This window comes from Nymphaea colorata, chromosome 5 (assembly GCF_008831285.2).
Source record: "Nymphaea colorata isolate Beijing-Zhang1983 chromosome 5, ASM883128v2, whole genome shotgun sequence".
NCBI classification, from domain to species: Eukaryota; Viridiplantae; Streptophyta; class Magnoliopsida; order Nymphaeales; family Nymphaeaceae; genus Nymphaea; species Nymphaea colorata.
Window position 1 is genome coordinate 980,068 of NC_045142.1, and position 15,672 is coordinate 995,739.

At 36.0% G+C, this 15,672-nt stretch overlaps 1 protein-coding gene and 1 long non-coding RNA gene across 2 annotated transcripts in view; one reads left to right on the forward strand and one right to left on the reverse strand.

Annotated features, from left to right (window-relative positions):
• The first annotated feature begins 1,609 nt into the window (after positions 1-1,609).
• Positions 1,610-4,858, forward strand: LOC116253971 (methyl-CpG-binding domain-containing protein 5-like). Its single transcript, XM_031628979.2, has 4 exons — positions 1,610-2,230; positions 3,757-3,900; positions 4,253-4,440; positions 4,527-4,858. The coding sequence occupies exons 1-4, from the start codon at positions 1,751-1,753 to the stop codon at positions 4,528-4,530; spliced, it is 816 nt and encodes a 271-aa protein (XP_031484839.1). The 5' UTR covers positions 1,610-1,750; the 3' UTR covers positions 4,531-4,858.
• Positions 4,859-8,492: 3,634 nt separating this feature from the next.
• Positions 8,493-15,672, reverse strand: part of LOC116253972 (uncharacterized) — a 31,306-nt gene continuing 24,126 nt past the window's right edge. Inside the window, exon 7 of the long non-coding RNA XR_004172594.2 lies at positions 8,493-14,668. This is a non-coding gene — a long non-coding RNA (uncharacterized LOC116253972). The remainder of the gene's footprint in view (positions 14,669-15,672) is intronic.

Here is a 15,672-nt window from a genome sequence, read left to right on the forward strand (position 1 = left end):
ATAATGAATGCGCTGATGGTAAGGATCACAAGTGTACAAGAAAAGGGGGAGCAACAAAAAAGATTCTTTTCGCAAGCTTGTTTGCAACTTGTTTGGACCTTACGTGCAATTTGTGTCCACATTTTATAACAAGGACGTTAGAGCTTTTTCTTAAGGTTGGGCATCGGCTCAAGTCAAGCTGGCCCAATGATCAACAAAGTCAGGTTTGGGCTGGCATGAAGTTTTTGTTGGTGGCTTAAGTTCGGCATACTTAGCCTCGACCGTTAATTTTAAAATCGTTGGGTACACGGTTCAATGTTTATTTATATTTAAAACTTTTAATATTTTATATTTTAATATCTCAAAAGCTCTTAGCGACGTGCTGAAATCTTTTAAGAATGTTATCAGCCACATATAAAGAGTTTATAAGAGTCTTATCTAGTGACAATGAAGAGTATTTAAAGGAGTCAACAAAATGCGGAGGGATGAGGTCTAAGTATATATATGTATCAAGATAATAAAAAAGTGTGGAGAGATGAGTTATATATATATAGGTCGACTTGGGGAGAGTAAGTTTTGTATGCTGTTTTGTGTATATAATGAGCGTATATTAAATGTGGACCATACTATTAATATGTATAGTTAGTTTCATGCTCAAATATTGCATATGCAGGTGCGTAAAATAATAAATATGTATAAAATAACAAATAAATATAAAAAAATGTTTATGAGATAACGAAAGATTTATGATGTAATGAGATAACACTAAACATAAATATAAGATAATGGTTATGAAGTAATAAAATATTTATGAAATAATGAGACCTTTATTGAATCTTTAAATTTTCTTTTTGCGGTTTATTTTTTTTGTACTGGCAAAACATTTCTTTTTGTCTTGATCATGGATATTTTTTGTCATTATTAAAATGACTTATGAAATTATATATTACAAAGGGATGACACATTTAATTAGCTTCGGACTTGAGCCCGACTCGAGCCAGCCAGGCCTGGCGAATTTTTTAATCGAACTAGCCCAAGAGTCAAAGAACCAGCCTAAACCTGACTCATGACGGACCGAATACCACCGACCCATCAGATATGCTGATTGCCCACCCTTGCTTACTGTTATACTGTTATAAGTAACTTTTTTTTTTCTTTTTTCTTGATTTTTCAAGGCAGACTTCTTTTTCTTGACGCTTATAACACGTTTCAGGTTTGACAGTTCTTTAGTGCGGGAATCCAACTTCCTGTTATTATCACCGGCATTGTCTGCATTTCTAAATTACCTCGTACAAAGTCCATTAAATATTGCTTTTTCGATGACTTAGTCGTTTTATTGACGAACAAAGGTCCACAATATGCAGTGTACCCGAGTTGGCCTATGCAAAATTGGCTTGAGTGGTATGCCTGAAACGTATATTTGTCAAGATTGTATCGATTTTAAGATAGAAAAATTGTGTCAAGATTTGTGAATTTTAGGATAAAAAAGATAAATGATTGAGTGAAAAAGAAAAAAAAAGTGAAAAACACTCGTATTCAAATTGTATGGCAGAAAATAAGCAAGAGCCTGAAACAGTATAAACGGGTAAGTTCTGGTGCGGTTGTGTCATTTTGTCGGTTCCCTCCCTTGGTTTGTTCAACACTGTAGTTCGGACTTCAGACACACGTACGGAAGCAACTTCAAATCCGCCAGCTCGTATCGTCGGAGTCTTGCGTCAGTCTCTCCCTCTTTCTCTCGCTATAAGCTTTTGACTCGATCAAAATCCCCTTTATGGTCGCCGGCAGCTGGCGGAGCTCGCCGGAATCACAAATGTCCACAGCGGACGGAATCCAGTCTCTTCCCTTCAAACCCAAGCCAATACCGACGGACCGCTTGCCCTTCTCCGCCATTAGGGGCGGTGATGACGTCAATGTCCTGAACCCACCGGCCGCTGCCAGAGGAAGAGCCTCAGGAGCACGAGAATTGACGGGCGGGTTCCGGGAGAGATCGTCGGTTCTTCTGCCCGGATCGTCGGATTTCTTCTCAAACACGGGCGTCACCATCGCTGCGACCGTGGACGGAGAAGCGGCGTCCATTGGCGCCAGAGACGGGGGGTTTGACGTGTGCGCGCCTGTGCCGGTCCAGGTGGCTCCCCCGGCGAAGCGAAACTCCGAGCTGGTGGCAGCGGGTGTGCCGGACTGGTTGCCGGAGGGTTGGCTCATAGAGTTCAAGGTCAGGACAAGCGGGGCTACGGCAGGAACGAGGGATAAGGTAATCCTAAAGTCTGTATCAATGTGATGGTGGAAATTCTAGAAATTTCCGCTTTTCTTTCTATCTGTTTTCTTTTTCAGTTGATTCAGTGTCTTTCTTCTTTTTAATTTTAACGCTAACTATTCTTTATTGAAATGATAAACCTTGGATTTAGCTCCTCGGAGCTTGACCTCTTCTACTTTTTCATTTTCCCGCGGTGTTCAGCGCGAATCGTTATCCCAGATCGATGGATGCTGGCATCTGTAATCTCTTATGGTGTGGGTAGTTGATGGGTGTAAAGGAATGTTTAAGAATGTCTCTGTCATTTTCCTGTGGGTTGTAGATAGCTCAAGGTAGCATTTCATAAGTTTTCTTTCTTATGAAGTTCTTTCAGATTCAAAGGGACTGAGTTTACGGAAAATCGTTAGCTTGATGGTTCCTCTCTTCTAGTTAATATACCACCTGTCGAGAAATGCAATTTGCTGTTCCTTGGCTCGTGCAGTAACAAGTCAGTGGTGGATCTGGCTAGAAATGTCTGCATAGTTGTACTTAAAATATGCATGTGATATTTGAAGCCTGCTATATGTTTTGAATGTAATGACTAAAAACTCCGAATGATTTCCAGATTCACTTGTTACACAAAGTCTATAGCTAGCTTTTATATTTATTGTGAACAATTCATCAAGTATATGATTACTTGTTAAGCGTCCCTAAAATTTCATGAATAAAAACAGTGATTGCCTTATAGGCGTGTTTGGAAGCTCAATTGCGTGAAGGAACATTCTTTTTACGTGCTGTTTTTCCGTGCATGTGGAAGCACAATCTTTCCTGAATGACTATTCATTTTCTGTAAAAATGGCTTCAGATGACCCAGTATGTGTGACACAAACTTGACTAAAGGATACAAAAACTATTTCTTATTTATCGGCTGTTCCTTCCCAAGGAACTGTAGTAAGTATTCAATGAGATCAGTGGTATAGGGATCTCGGTGAGACATGATGCAGACTCAATCTAATTAAAGAAAAAGGGTAGCATAGATCCTGCTCTTTCAAGTGCTTGAAAATGCTGACTCTTGATATGATCACCAGTTCAAGTGCTGATGAAGGAGAAAAGGAACGCCAATTAGGATGTCATCCACAATGGCAAGTGATCCAGAAGCAAAGAGGAGGTTTAGCAGGATGGGAAAGGAGGTAAACCTAAAACAGTAAAAGCAAATGTAAGGTGGCATGGGAATACGTTAGCATTTTGGGGCATGTTTCTTGTCTGTTTGTTTTGGGGAAATGTGGTACTTCACAGCAGAAATTCTTCTATATTGCCTCCTGAGATGCTTCTGAGAGTTTAGAAACTTACACATTGAAGCCTGTTGTTGTGGCAATGGTGGGGTTCTTTGTTTTCCTTTTACAGAATATATTGGGTGTTCTTTAGATATTGCCTTCCATCATCTCCTACATTTATGTTTGTAAGAATACTTTCTTCTGTTGTTCCTTTTTTTTTTTTTATCTGGCATGATACGTTTATGAAGTAACTCACTGTTTTCTGTTGTGCAGTATTTCTATGACCCAGTTTCAAATAGGCGTTTCCGTTCCAAAAAAGAGGTGTTTTGCTTTCTTCAAACTGGAAAACTTGGACGATACAAGCCTAAAGTGCGGTTAAATGAATCAGATGCTAATTCGACTGACAAAGATCTTTATGTAAGCTCCTTTATCTTCTTAAACGTCTCTTGCTTCTGATATTGTCTTCATCAAAAGTGTTCATATTTAAGCACCTAGCTGGAAAGAAAATTTTACCAGATCAAAGGAAGTAAAATAGCCTAATTCCCCACAATAAATGAAAGAATTGTAGAAATGGTTTAGTTTATAAGAGACAAATTTGTTTATCTTTGTTTTCTCAGTTCTCTGGTCTCTTTCTTCTACCTGTTATAGCACATTCGTATGCTCTTCTGAAGTAGTCTATGTATATTTCTGTTAAAACAGGCTGTTAATTTCTGTCTGACAATAATATTGTGAACTAACATACTGTGTTGCAACTGTTAACTTGGATCAGGCTGGTTTAAGCTCCAAGCGAAAAAGATTTGATTTTCTTAGCAGACCAGCAAAAGTAAGATGGGTTCTTGATGGATCAGAAACATCATGGACACCATTTATAGATGAACAAGAGGTGCCTGAATCAAGCAAGCGAGCATGGATGGCTGTGCTTGATCTTCATGACAATGACTTTGATTCTTTTGAAGGGTATTTCCATTGGACCTAAAATTCTTGTTCTTGACCCTGCTAGTCTACAGCATTCTCAAATTGCTTTGATACTTTGATATTTTCAGATAATACCAAGTTGGCACAATTCCAATTCGGAAGAACTCACGCCGAAGCTTTTCACTTGGGATATTGTTGTTCAAGGCTGAAATCTGCAAGTTGAGCTCCCATGTATTAGAGGTGGACATATCGAGCTTGGTGTTAATTCCATAAAATTTTGCAATTTTCGTTATGATCACTCGACCAAAAGATTGAGTGATGAATGCTACTCAGATGTAACTCAAGTACTCAACGGCAGCTGCAGGATGGCCTCCAAGAACTTGTATGAAAAGAAAGCTCATGTATTCTGTAATATGGTCCTCACAAATTATGAAAAGAATCTTCCTTCTTTAATATTAAATGTGTACATGTAGGATTAACCAGGAAGCATATAAAAAGGTTTTGCATTGAAGAGGAACCACATCATGATAGCATGAACATGAAGACATCACATTGGCTGGTCAGACATTAAAAATCTTGGTGGTTTCCTTCATCATAAAAAAAAAAATAGTATGTGTCCAAGATGGAATCTTGCTGTTTGTGTAGTACGCCAGGGCTTTCTTTTGGGTCAACTGCTGTTGAGCGATTGATCTACTTGTAGGCTGGTGGTTAGGCATTGTAAGAGGACACGATCGTTGTGCCTGCACATGTATGATAGCTTTTTATGGTGTAACAAAACAGCTGCCTTTGTAGTGAGGCCAACAAAGAGGATTCTCTCATTCTACTATGTTCAATTTTTTGGATATTCATATATTCAGATTCAGACTTAGATTCAAATTCGGATGAAAAAAACTTATATCATATTCGAATCTGACTTTAAAATCTATATGAATCTATTCCAATTCAAATTTTAAGTTATATTTGAATCCGATCCAAACTCGATTTTTTTAAGTTATATCTGAATCCTTTTGAATCGATTTATAACATTTAAGCCATATGCAAATCTGATCCAAATTTAACTTTTAAATACTATCCAATTCGAAATGAGCTTTGTTTTCATCCTTATTATCATATTTGACAGGCAAATATATAAACTTGAACACATTTTTTCAAATTTCACCTTTATCTCACAAAACTCTTTAAAATAAATATTAGAAGTTAGATAGTTGACTGCAAAAATGGCATTAATAGCATCATAAAACATTTTTAAACTGTTTTGAATAATTGTAGTCTTATTCCACTAGTCTTTAGTTGGTGTCAAATGATAGTGACGATCAAATTCTTGAAAACGACGAGCTGGACATGCTTTGATATATTTAATGTTTTCTCTAATCATATCAATCACATCACTTATTTCTTTGACACGAACTTGCACAACCAAATTTAAAACATCTTGAAAAAAATTTCCATTACAAACAAGTGCATCTTTTTAAAGAAGTCATTCTATCAATTTTATAACCATGATATCATTTGTTGAATAATTATCTAAAGTAATTGAAAATAACTTGTGATCTCCATGAAAATCATTAGCTCTTAGTCAATTTTGTAACCATGATATCATTTGATGTATATGGTAACTATAAAGCTATAATTATATGCAACTCCATGGAAGTCATTAGCTCTTAGTACGATTATACATTCATACAAAATTATATTCTCCTTGTCTCATGATGTTAAGTTAGTGCATTTGGTTAGACCTTTTGCCCAAACATCCTACCATTATCATAAGTTACAACTTCAAAACCTATGGCCACCAACTCAACTCAAGCTCACGGTTCGGATTCAGATATTAAGTTACAACAGATATTAAGTTACAACAGATATCATTTACAATTCGAATTCGGATATCAACTCAAGGTTCATATTCAGATATTAAGTTACAATCCGAATTTCGAACGTACTTGTTAAGATAGTTGTTATCAGATAAGATATTTATTTAAAACCAAATTTGAATCGAATGCTATTTCTTAAATCTGAATCGAATTTGATTTTCTCAATCGAATGTTAAATTGCGTGCCATATTTGATTTTTAAAAGCAATTCGGGACATACATCCAATTCAATTCAAATTTGAACTGTTGACATCCCTATTGTCAATGCCATATTTTATATACAAAGATTAAACGTCTTCAAGCTGCAAGCCAAACCTAAGCTTTCGACCTCCTGTTGTAACAATTTTTAGGGTCTCATAAAGTTTGGGTAATGGGTCAGCCCGGTCTGGCTCTACAAGAAGTCAGCAAACTGCTTAGAATAAAATATATATATTTATACGGTCACCAACTAAAGCTCTCATAGGATACAGATATTAAATTACAAGATTCGAATATCAACTCTCACTATTCAGATTTGGATATCAAGTTACAATTTGGATCCGATTATCAACTCACAATTTAGATTCAAGTATCAGGTTACAATTCGGATTCAAATGTATTTGTTAAGATAATTAGTATTCATCGGATATTTATTTAAAACCTAATCCGAATAATCCGAATCCCTATCCGATCGTATGCTATTTCTTAAATCCAAATCTGATCCAATTTTCTTAATTGAATGTTAAATTGCTTACCATATCTTATTAAACTTATTTTTTAAAAGAAATTCAAACGGACATCCAATCCAAGTCTAATCCATTAACATCTCTACCGTTAATGTCCTATTTTTTTTTGTTACAAAGATTAAACGTTTTCATAACGCCCTTTGTGCAAGCCAAAACTGAGCTTCCATCCTCATGCTGCGACAATTTTTAGGGTCATACTGGGTATTGGGTTGGCCCGGTCTAACTCCACAATAAGTGAGGCTAGGGCAGATTGATTAGAATATATATATATATATATATATATATATATATATATATATATACACACACATAAATTTTATAGTTTTATTCATCATAAATATGTTGTCATCGTTATGGATTACATCTAGGATTATTTCTAAGGTAATTGGGCTTCTGCATCATACAGCATATATAAGCAGCTCCTATCCACTGGAGGTAAGAGTTTTTTGTAGGACTTCATACAATTTTAAACATGGCTCTTTGGTCTGATCTAAGATCCAGTAACAAAGTTCGGAGATTTGTTGTAAAGTTAACTGCTTGTTACCGACCTTAGTGAAACACATAAGGCTTTTAAGTTTCATAAGGTAACCTTTATGGGCTGACTTTGAGCAATTCATGCATTCTAATTATGGAAACTGACATCAGCTTCTTTTGTTTCTTTGTTTCACTAGGGTTCATATAGGTATACACAAGGGAGAACATGTTAGCTGAAATGACCGGATAGTTCCAACCATAACCACATAAACACACAAAAAATAAGTTAGAGAAAAAACATAAAAAAGAAGCCATTTTTTGGAGAAAAACGTCAAAATGAAAAACAATGCAAAAATGTGTTTTTTTCCTTTTTTGCTTTCATGTATTCTTATATTTGTATATTTTCTGTTTTCAGATCTTTTTATAATTTATGCTACCACATTTTAACTCTTGTATTTTTATTTTGAAGATCTTTTTCTAATTGTTTTAAAATTTGTCAAGATTTTTCTAAGAAACAAAGCTGTATTATAGATGAGAAAAACCTAGCTTTAAAGTTCTAACCAAGAGTCAATGATTCCATTCTAACCTTACACCATACGAAAGAGCAAGGTAATTAATAAGCTAGCTCAAGCTCCTACCTTAGTTTTTTGAAGTTCAATACTCTGCAACTGCAGGCCTGCCAAGCCCCGAGAGCCATATTCTCAAGGAGCCCTATCGCCAGCAGCTTTGCAGTGGAAGCCCCAAGAGCCACGCTAATTTAGTTTGGCTGTATGCTTGACTGCTCCTGGGCTTGCAGTCTGACATTGTTAATTCGGTTTCACTTTCTCACACGATGCTAAAGAAATTACACGATGGAATTGTTGCAAGTTGGATTTGATATTAAGTGATGGCATAATCTGTCTGAGTGTGGGGTGCCGGTGCCGCGGCACATGTAAAAAATTTAGGTGCGGTGAGAGTATTTTATTATTATTATTAATTTATTATTATAATAATAATAATATGTATATAATATATATGATAAAAAATTATCTATAAACCACAAAATTATTAAATAACAAGATCAAAATTACAAATTGTAATTTGCTAATCATGATATCAGACGTGAAATAGAAGTTCACATCTAGCAATGAATGCCCATAAACAAGTTTAAAGAGTTATCCGCTATTCTAAAGTCAGGAACAATTTAATAAAAACAAAAAAAACAACCAACAGTTAACTTGCAAGCAGCAATATTAATTTTTGTGTCCTGCCAACACTTGAGAAAACAACCAAGATCAGATAACAAGCAGACTACCAGCCTGCAAAACGTACAAACAGAGACAGGTTCCATTAGAAACTCAAATTATATTTGCCAGCGGCCTCCTTAACTGTGAGCATGTTGTCTTGATCCATCTCTAATTGATCCGCAAATGATAAACAATTCAGATAACAGTCAACATTCCAATAGTCAGTCCAAAATCAAGCCAAACTCCACATATATCGTGCCGAATACCCTTTTTTGGCAGTAAAAATGCCTTGCCAGACAAGAGACTGATTTTTAATGGATTGGGTTAACCAGGAAAAGTTCTTGAGCAGGGACTAAATGCATTCTGCAATTAACTTCAGAATCTCCCCACAAGAACTTAATCATAATTTCTTCAAGCTTCTTGATTACAGAAATCAAGTACTTCAAGACCATAAACCAATAGCAGCGCAGCACAACAATCACAAATTTTAGGAGACAAAGTTTTCCTGCATATGACAGCATATGAGATTTCCATTGATTTAGGCGATTCTGCATCTTCAACACAACCCGATCCCAATCAGCTGTTGAGAGACGTAAAAGAGATGGTGGGAGGCCTAGATATTGCGTGGGAAATGAGCCCTGAACCCACCCAAATTGATCACTAATTCCTCTCATTCTTTGTTTTGACAAAGCAAAGCCAAAGACGTTTGATTTGGACTGATTAATGTGCACCCCAGCAGTCTTCTTAAATTCCTTTAAAAATATTCTAGATGATGCAAAGATCTCTTGGATGCTTTAACAAATATGAATAGGCCGTCAACATACATGGTAGCTGATAATGGCTGACTCAATCTTTCTTGAAAAATTTTCAAGAATCACCAAGAGGTATGGGGACAGAGGGTCCCTTGACAAAGGCGGTTTTATGAAGAAAGCAGGAAAACAGAAGAGAAGTAGTCGAGTTGAGGTACGGTTTTATGAAGAATGAAGGAAAACAGAAGAGAAGCAGTCGAGACAACCACCAACGCCGGATGGTAGGAAAACACAGGGAAAGAAGGAAAGCTGACGCCGCCGGCCGGAGATAATGCCACGGACGCCGGTCGCCGGATAGAGACTGGAGAGGAAGCTGCCGGTGGAAGAGAAGATTGTAGGCGAGAGGAACAGCAGCAAACGAGCAAAGGGGTAAAGCAGCGGCAAAGGGGAGAGGAGATGCGGGATCGACTTTGTTAAAAAAAAAAACCTAAAAATTGAAAAATATTAAACCGACTCTCATTTGACCGCACCTGACTCACATCAAATGCGAGTTGAGTGCGAGTCTAAAAAAGACGATTTTAGTCGGGTGCGGCTGACCGCACCTGACTCTTGTTTGACTAGCTTGGGTGCGCATCCGGAGCACACCTGCATCGCGTCGACGAGGGTGCGAGGCCAAAAAAGGTGCACCTAGGTAACGTTGCTGAATACTTGGTTAATTATATATAAACCAAATATCTAAATTGAGTTATACTTTTAAGCATATCTATTTACCACATACAAAAATGAAGTCAAATTGTTTGCATCAAAAAGGGTCTTCAACAACTAATACAGTAGTAGACTACCTAAATTTGGGTTGGGCAGCTAGAATTAAAATTCTTGGGATGTCCACTTATGCGCTACATTTCATTGTCTGTTCATTTTACACCTATACAACAAAACCGCAAAAAGTGCAAACTAGAAGGAAAAATAAAAAAGTTCCAAACTGACTATTTCTTCTCATTCTGCATTCCACTTTATTGAAGATAGGTGTGATGAAGTTCTTAAGGCCCATTAGGATGATATCAGAATAATGAAGAAGTTGGTTTTTAACATCAACACAATCAGTTACAAATTTTATATTTATCTATTAATTTTTGTGGTATGTAACCTCATTTGGGCCAAACTTAAACAAACTAATCATACGCACCAAATGCACCAATTCGCCATTCCAATTGCCTAATGAAATAAAACAATGTCTACAATATCTAAGATATGAGCTGCAGAGACAAGATAGCATAGACATCATAGATTGACAGGGCTGTGAGGCAAAGTACTTGGTGCAAGTTATGTAAGATCCCAGAACTAATGGCAATTCTACTCCAGTTTATTGTGCCCACAAGAAACAAAGGGCATAAAAAACAGAAAAAAATGTCAAGTGATGGGTACCCAAGCAGACCTGTAACTTGGGTCCAGAAATGGAAAATTTTGGCTCAGGTTCTTCACATGTATAAGCTTGAATGCAACTAATAGATGTATTGGCATGCAGGCTCCAGAATATACTTTTTCATGTATCTAATCTGAGACAGTAGACCTGTCTCTTTTGAACTATAAGTGAATTTTAAGGTAAATATGATGTCGAGGAGGGTTCATGTCATTAAGGTTGCAAGTCAACATCCATATTAGTATATAAAGCATCAAAGGATTTCAACAAGCACAAAAGTTAAACTTGTGCTTGCTTTATAAATGCATTTCCAAAGCTTTTATGTTAATAACTCCCTGCAGCAGCCTGTAACAGACCAACTGCAGAAGATGTCCTTTCAGATGGACAGAAACCCATCAAAGGATCTCCATATCAAAGGTATCATTTGCAATTTCAAGTTTCAAACTAAAGAACGGTTGCAATAATTGAAAATCTACAAGAAAGTAGAAAATGGAAGAGAAAATTACCAGTAAAAGAAAAACAGTATTCATAGTGATTTTTTTTTCCTTTTTTGTTTTTCATCCACTGAAATTACTCATAATTTTCTAAGCAAGAATCTAGCTAGGAGAAAAAAAACTAGAAAGTTTTTCTTTTTTGAACACTGAAGCTGATAAAATATGATATATTCAAAATATTTGGTGGTCTAGCTTGCACATCAAGAAAGAAAGGAAAAAGTGCAACCACAAAACTATTGACCCTCTCCAATAGCAGTGGCATTGCCTTCATCTCAATTTTCGGTTTCTATTCCATTACAATTGCATCTTAAGGAAAAGCAGAAAAGTAAGAGAAGACAATGCTCATACTAGAAACCAAGGAGTCCAGCTTATTTGTGAAAATCATGGTGAATATTGAAGGCATATATTATAAAAGCAGGTAAAACCTGATTATTATATGAAATTGATCATTTCAATATAAAAATTTAATTTTTGAATATGTGGTAGAATTAAAATTTCGAAAACAAAGCCACCTCCTTGATGTTGAACTTTTCACGCTCTTAAAACTTGAATTCCTTGACAGGTGAACAACAGCTTTATTTTTTAATTTTTTTTTTTTGAGTTTCATTCAGTGCGCCTGTGGGAGACATTTTGTTTGTTTGTTTGTGTTACATGTTTATCTATTAATTTTGCTTATATAGTCATGAGCAGTGGTAAAAATGTGCAATGCAACTGGTGCCTTGTAAGGAACTACAAAAGATTATTCACAAGGACTATATAAGTAAAACCAACAGGTACTGATTAGACTTGGTTGTTGGAATCACAGAGGGTATTACAGATGGTGTAGCCCCAAGGGTTGTTCAACAAGAAAGGAGGTTGGAGATCAGGTACTATGAAACTCAGTCGGCAAAATTCCCTGAATTAACTGACTAAACCAGAAGGAGTTTTCATTCCATAAAACAATATTCAAACATTATATCTTCTTGCCCTAAACCAAGTGGATGAATGATATAAATCTACAAGTGGTTCACAGAAATGCATATGAATATATCGATCAAACTATAGTAGATAACTAAATTAAAAGAATGAGGGAAGAAGCCTTACCGATCCTCTGGTCGTAAACCAAATAGATAAATGATATAAATCTACAAGTGGTTCGTAGGAATACATATGAATATATCAATCAAACTGTAGTAGATACCTAAATCAAAAATTGAGAGAAGAAGCCTTGCCGACAAACCTGAAGACCAAGGGAGGAGGAGCGGTTGAATCTATAGGCATTGTACATACACACATAGAGTGGGCTTCATACCAATCATAACAAGTTAATAAACAAAAACAAAAAACAAAGAATGACACTGATTGCCTACATTTGTGCAAGTCACTGCCTACATCTATTGCAGGGATGTCTTTTTCAGCCAACATTAGTTTCCATTTCAGCGAAGTTCTATGTAAACTCATGCAAATCAATTGGATGCCAGAATTCCATAGGGAACTCTTAACAAAAATTTGATTTTACCATAGAAAACAAGATCAAACTGCTGCGACCATGAGACAACAAACTATCCTACACAGTCCTGAAAATAAAAGTAAAAATAGAACATGCTATACCTAGAAGTTAAACCTAAAAGCAAAACAAAAAAATAAAACAGTGGTACACAGTCTCCAAAACATAGAAAAGATCCAAGACAGACTAGAACCGCAATTTTTTTTTCTTTGACGGAGAATACAAATGAAGATACCTTATTCGTCAATGTAATTTATTTATTTTTTGTCTCTTTCAATTAAAACAGCAATAACAAATCCAAACTTTAATCCTAAGATGATCAAAGCACAAAGAATTAAGTTAAATATGCTACACATGAAGCATGAGAATCACAAAATTAATCTTAACTAATGCAATGCTAGAAATCAAAACGCAACCTTATGATGCATGCGTGAAAGATTCCTACACCTACACCAAAGAAGGTCTTTCTACCTTGGGATTTGGGGAGATGATTGCACTTCACCTGCTTTGGTGAACACTCTACTCAGAATTCAACACTTAATGAAGCACTCCTCTTGACTTACATGGGACGCAGGAGGAAGACTTAAATAAGTCAAGGTTAAGAAATCAAGGATAGGAGAGAAAAGGCTACTGAAGAGGACATGAGCTTCAAGGCATGATCACCAAAGGAGGACGGTGAAAGCTTTCTAAGAATTCCCAAAAGGAGGGAATTATTCCCACTCCCCCTTCGAGAGATTTTATAGAGATCTAGCCCTCATTTTGAGTACTTCCAGTACTCAAAACACTATTACACTAGAAACCTACTTTTCACAGAAGTTGGACTTTTTTCTAAATTTTAAGATATGGATAACGCACAAAAGAATTGCATTCAGTAAGTCAATCCATTATCAGACTTGGGCCGAAACTGAAGTTTAAGGCCAAGGTGCAAATTGATCATTTTGCCCGCAAGGCCCTCTTTGCACTATTTTCGGGTATTTTGCTTGTTGTAACTCTGATTTCCATAAAATTCAAATAATGGCTCTATAACAACTAAAACAACATAAATATGGGCATAAAAGTACCAAATGGATGAAAACATGCAAATATAACAAAAATATAATGCATTCATGCATTATCAAAACCCTTGATGCCTATATGCTGCTAGTCCTTGAGCAACATTTTAGTTAAACACCAAACTAATGAAGGAAAAGACGAAAGCAAACAGACAAAACAAAGTAAAGGCACACTCTACTGTACAACAATCTAGCTATCCTAACTCACTTTAGTTGCATTTAGCATATGCAACATGCCGGTTAAGCCACCAACCTAATAGATGAGTGAGGTCTCATGAGGTTTTTTAGATATGGTACTCACAATCATCAATGTATAGCAAGCATAAGAACTTTTGAAAATCATCATAAAAATAATAAATACAACCATAAGTGACACTTCATGCAATTGTATTCATTAGCATATGGCAAAAATACATGCCTCCATAGTCAATTTCAGTCAAACACAAAATTTACACTTTATTCTCTAGAAGTCAAACATGAGCATATCATCTTCCTTCAATCTGTATTGATACAATTATGAAATGGATTTTTCACTTTATGCTTTAAGCAAGAATTTTTCTTTTTTATTTTTTAATTAAAAGTATGAGACACCCTTCTCTTTTAGACAATATTTCTTCACTTCGAGTTACTCAACCTGAAAGCTACTATAAGGATTCATTGTTCGGTGGCAATGTCTCGTCTGCTAAATTTTCTACTTGGTCCTCGTAGCAAGCTCTGGTCTGACAGCTCTCAAACCAATTGGATTGAAGTAGGGGAATCTCAGCCCTTTTGCTTCTGAAGGATACAAGCAAGAAATATTAGGACTCTGGCTTAACCTCTTAACCTATATGAATTGAAATAGGATGGTTGCACCCTTTTGCTTCGGCTTGAAATAAATAAAGAAAAATGGCCTAGTAATTTGATAGGCATCTTTGATTAAAAATTTCAAGTTGGACCCCTTAGCATGAATGAGTTGAAGCAAGGGAATTTTATCTTTTTGGCTTCAAACAAAAATAGATAAAAAAATGCCTCAGTTTAAAAATATCTGGGAAGTCAAACTCGACTAGAACTGAAATTTGAATGAGTTGAAGCAGAGAAGTATTGCCCTTTCTCTTCTGAAGTATATAAAACAAGAAACATCTTAAAAACAAGTTTGAATAAAAATTCAAGTTTAAGTTATCCAGTCTAGTTGTGGGACTAGATCAATGGTCTTATCTAAACCAAAAACAGTTGAACTTTGCATACAATTAGGAATTGTTGGATTGGGATTTGGTTGTGGGTCTAGATCAGTTATCTTATCTGAGCTAAAAATTGTTGGATTTGTAATGGGTTGTGGGTTTCAATCATAGTCACAAATAACGTCTCGGATCTAGATCAGTGGTCTTATTATATCTGAAAATTGTTCAATTTGGAAATGGTTGTGGGTCTAGATCAAGGTCTTATTTGAACACACACACACACGAGTCTTATCTGATTTGAGAAATTGTTGAATTCAAATCATTTTGTGGGTCAAGATCAGTGGTCTTATCTGATCTAGAAATTGTTGGAGGATCGATGGTCTTATCTGATCCAGAAATTGTTGAATTGCATATGATTGTTCATTCGAACCAGCGGTCTTATCTGATCCGAAAATTGTTGGATTTGGGATATGGTTGTGCTATTAGCCTTGCCAACATTATCTAAAAAACAAGGCTGTGAAATTCAATGAACACGCAACCCTCCGTTCGATCATGTCCTTAGTTTCGACATTCACATGCATGCTTATCAAATCTATTCGCAATCACCAACTCAACTCATCC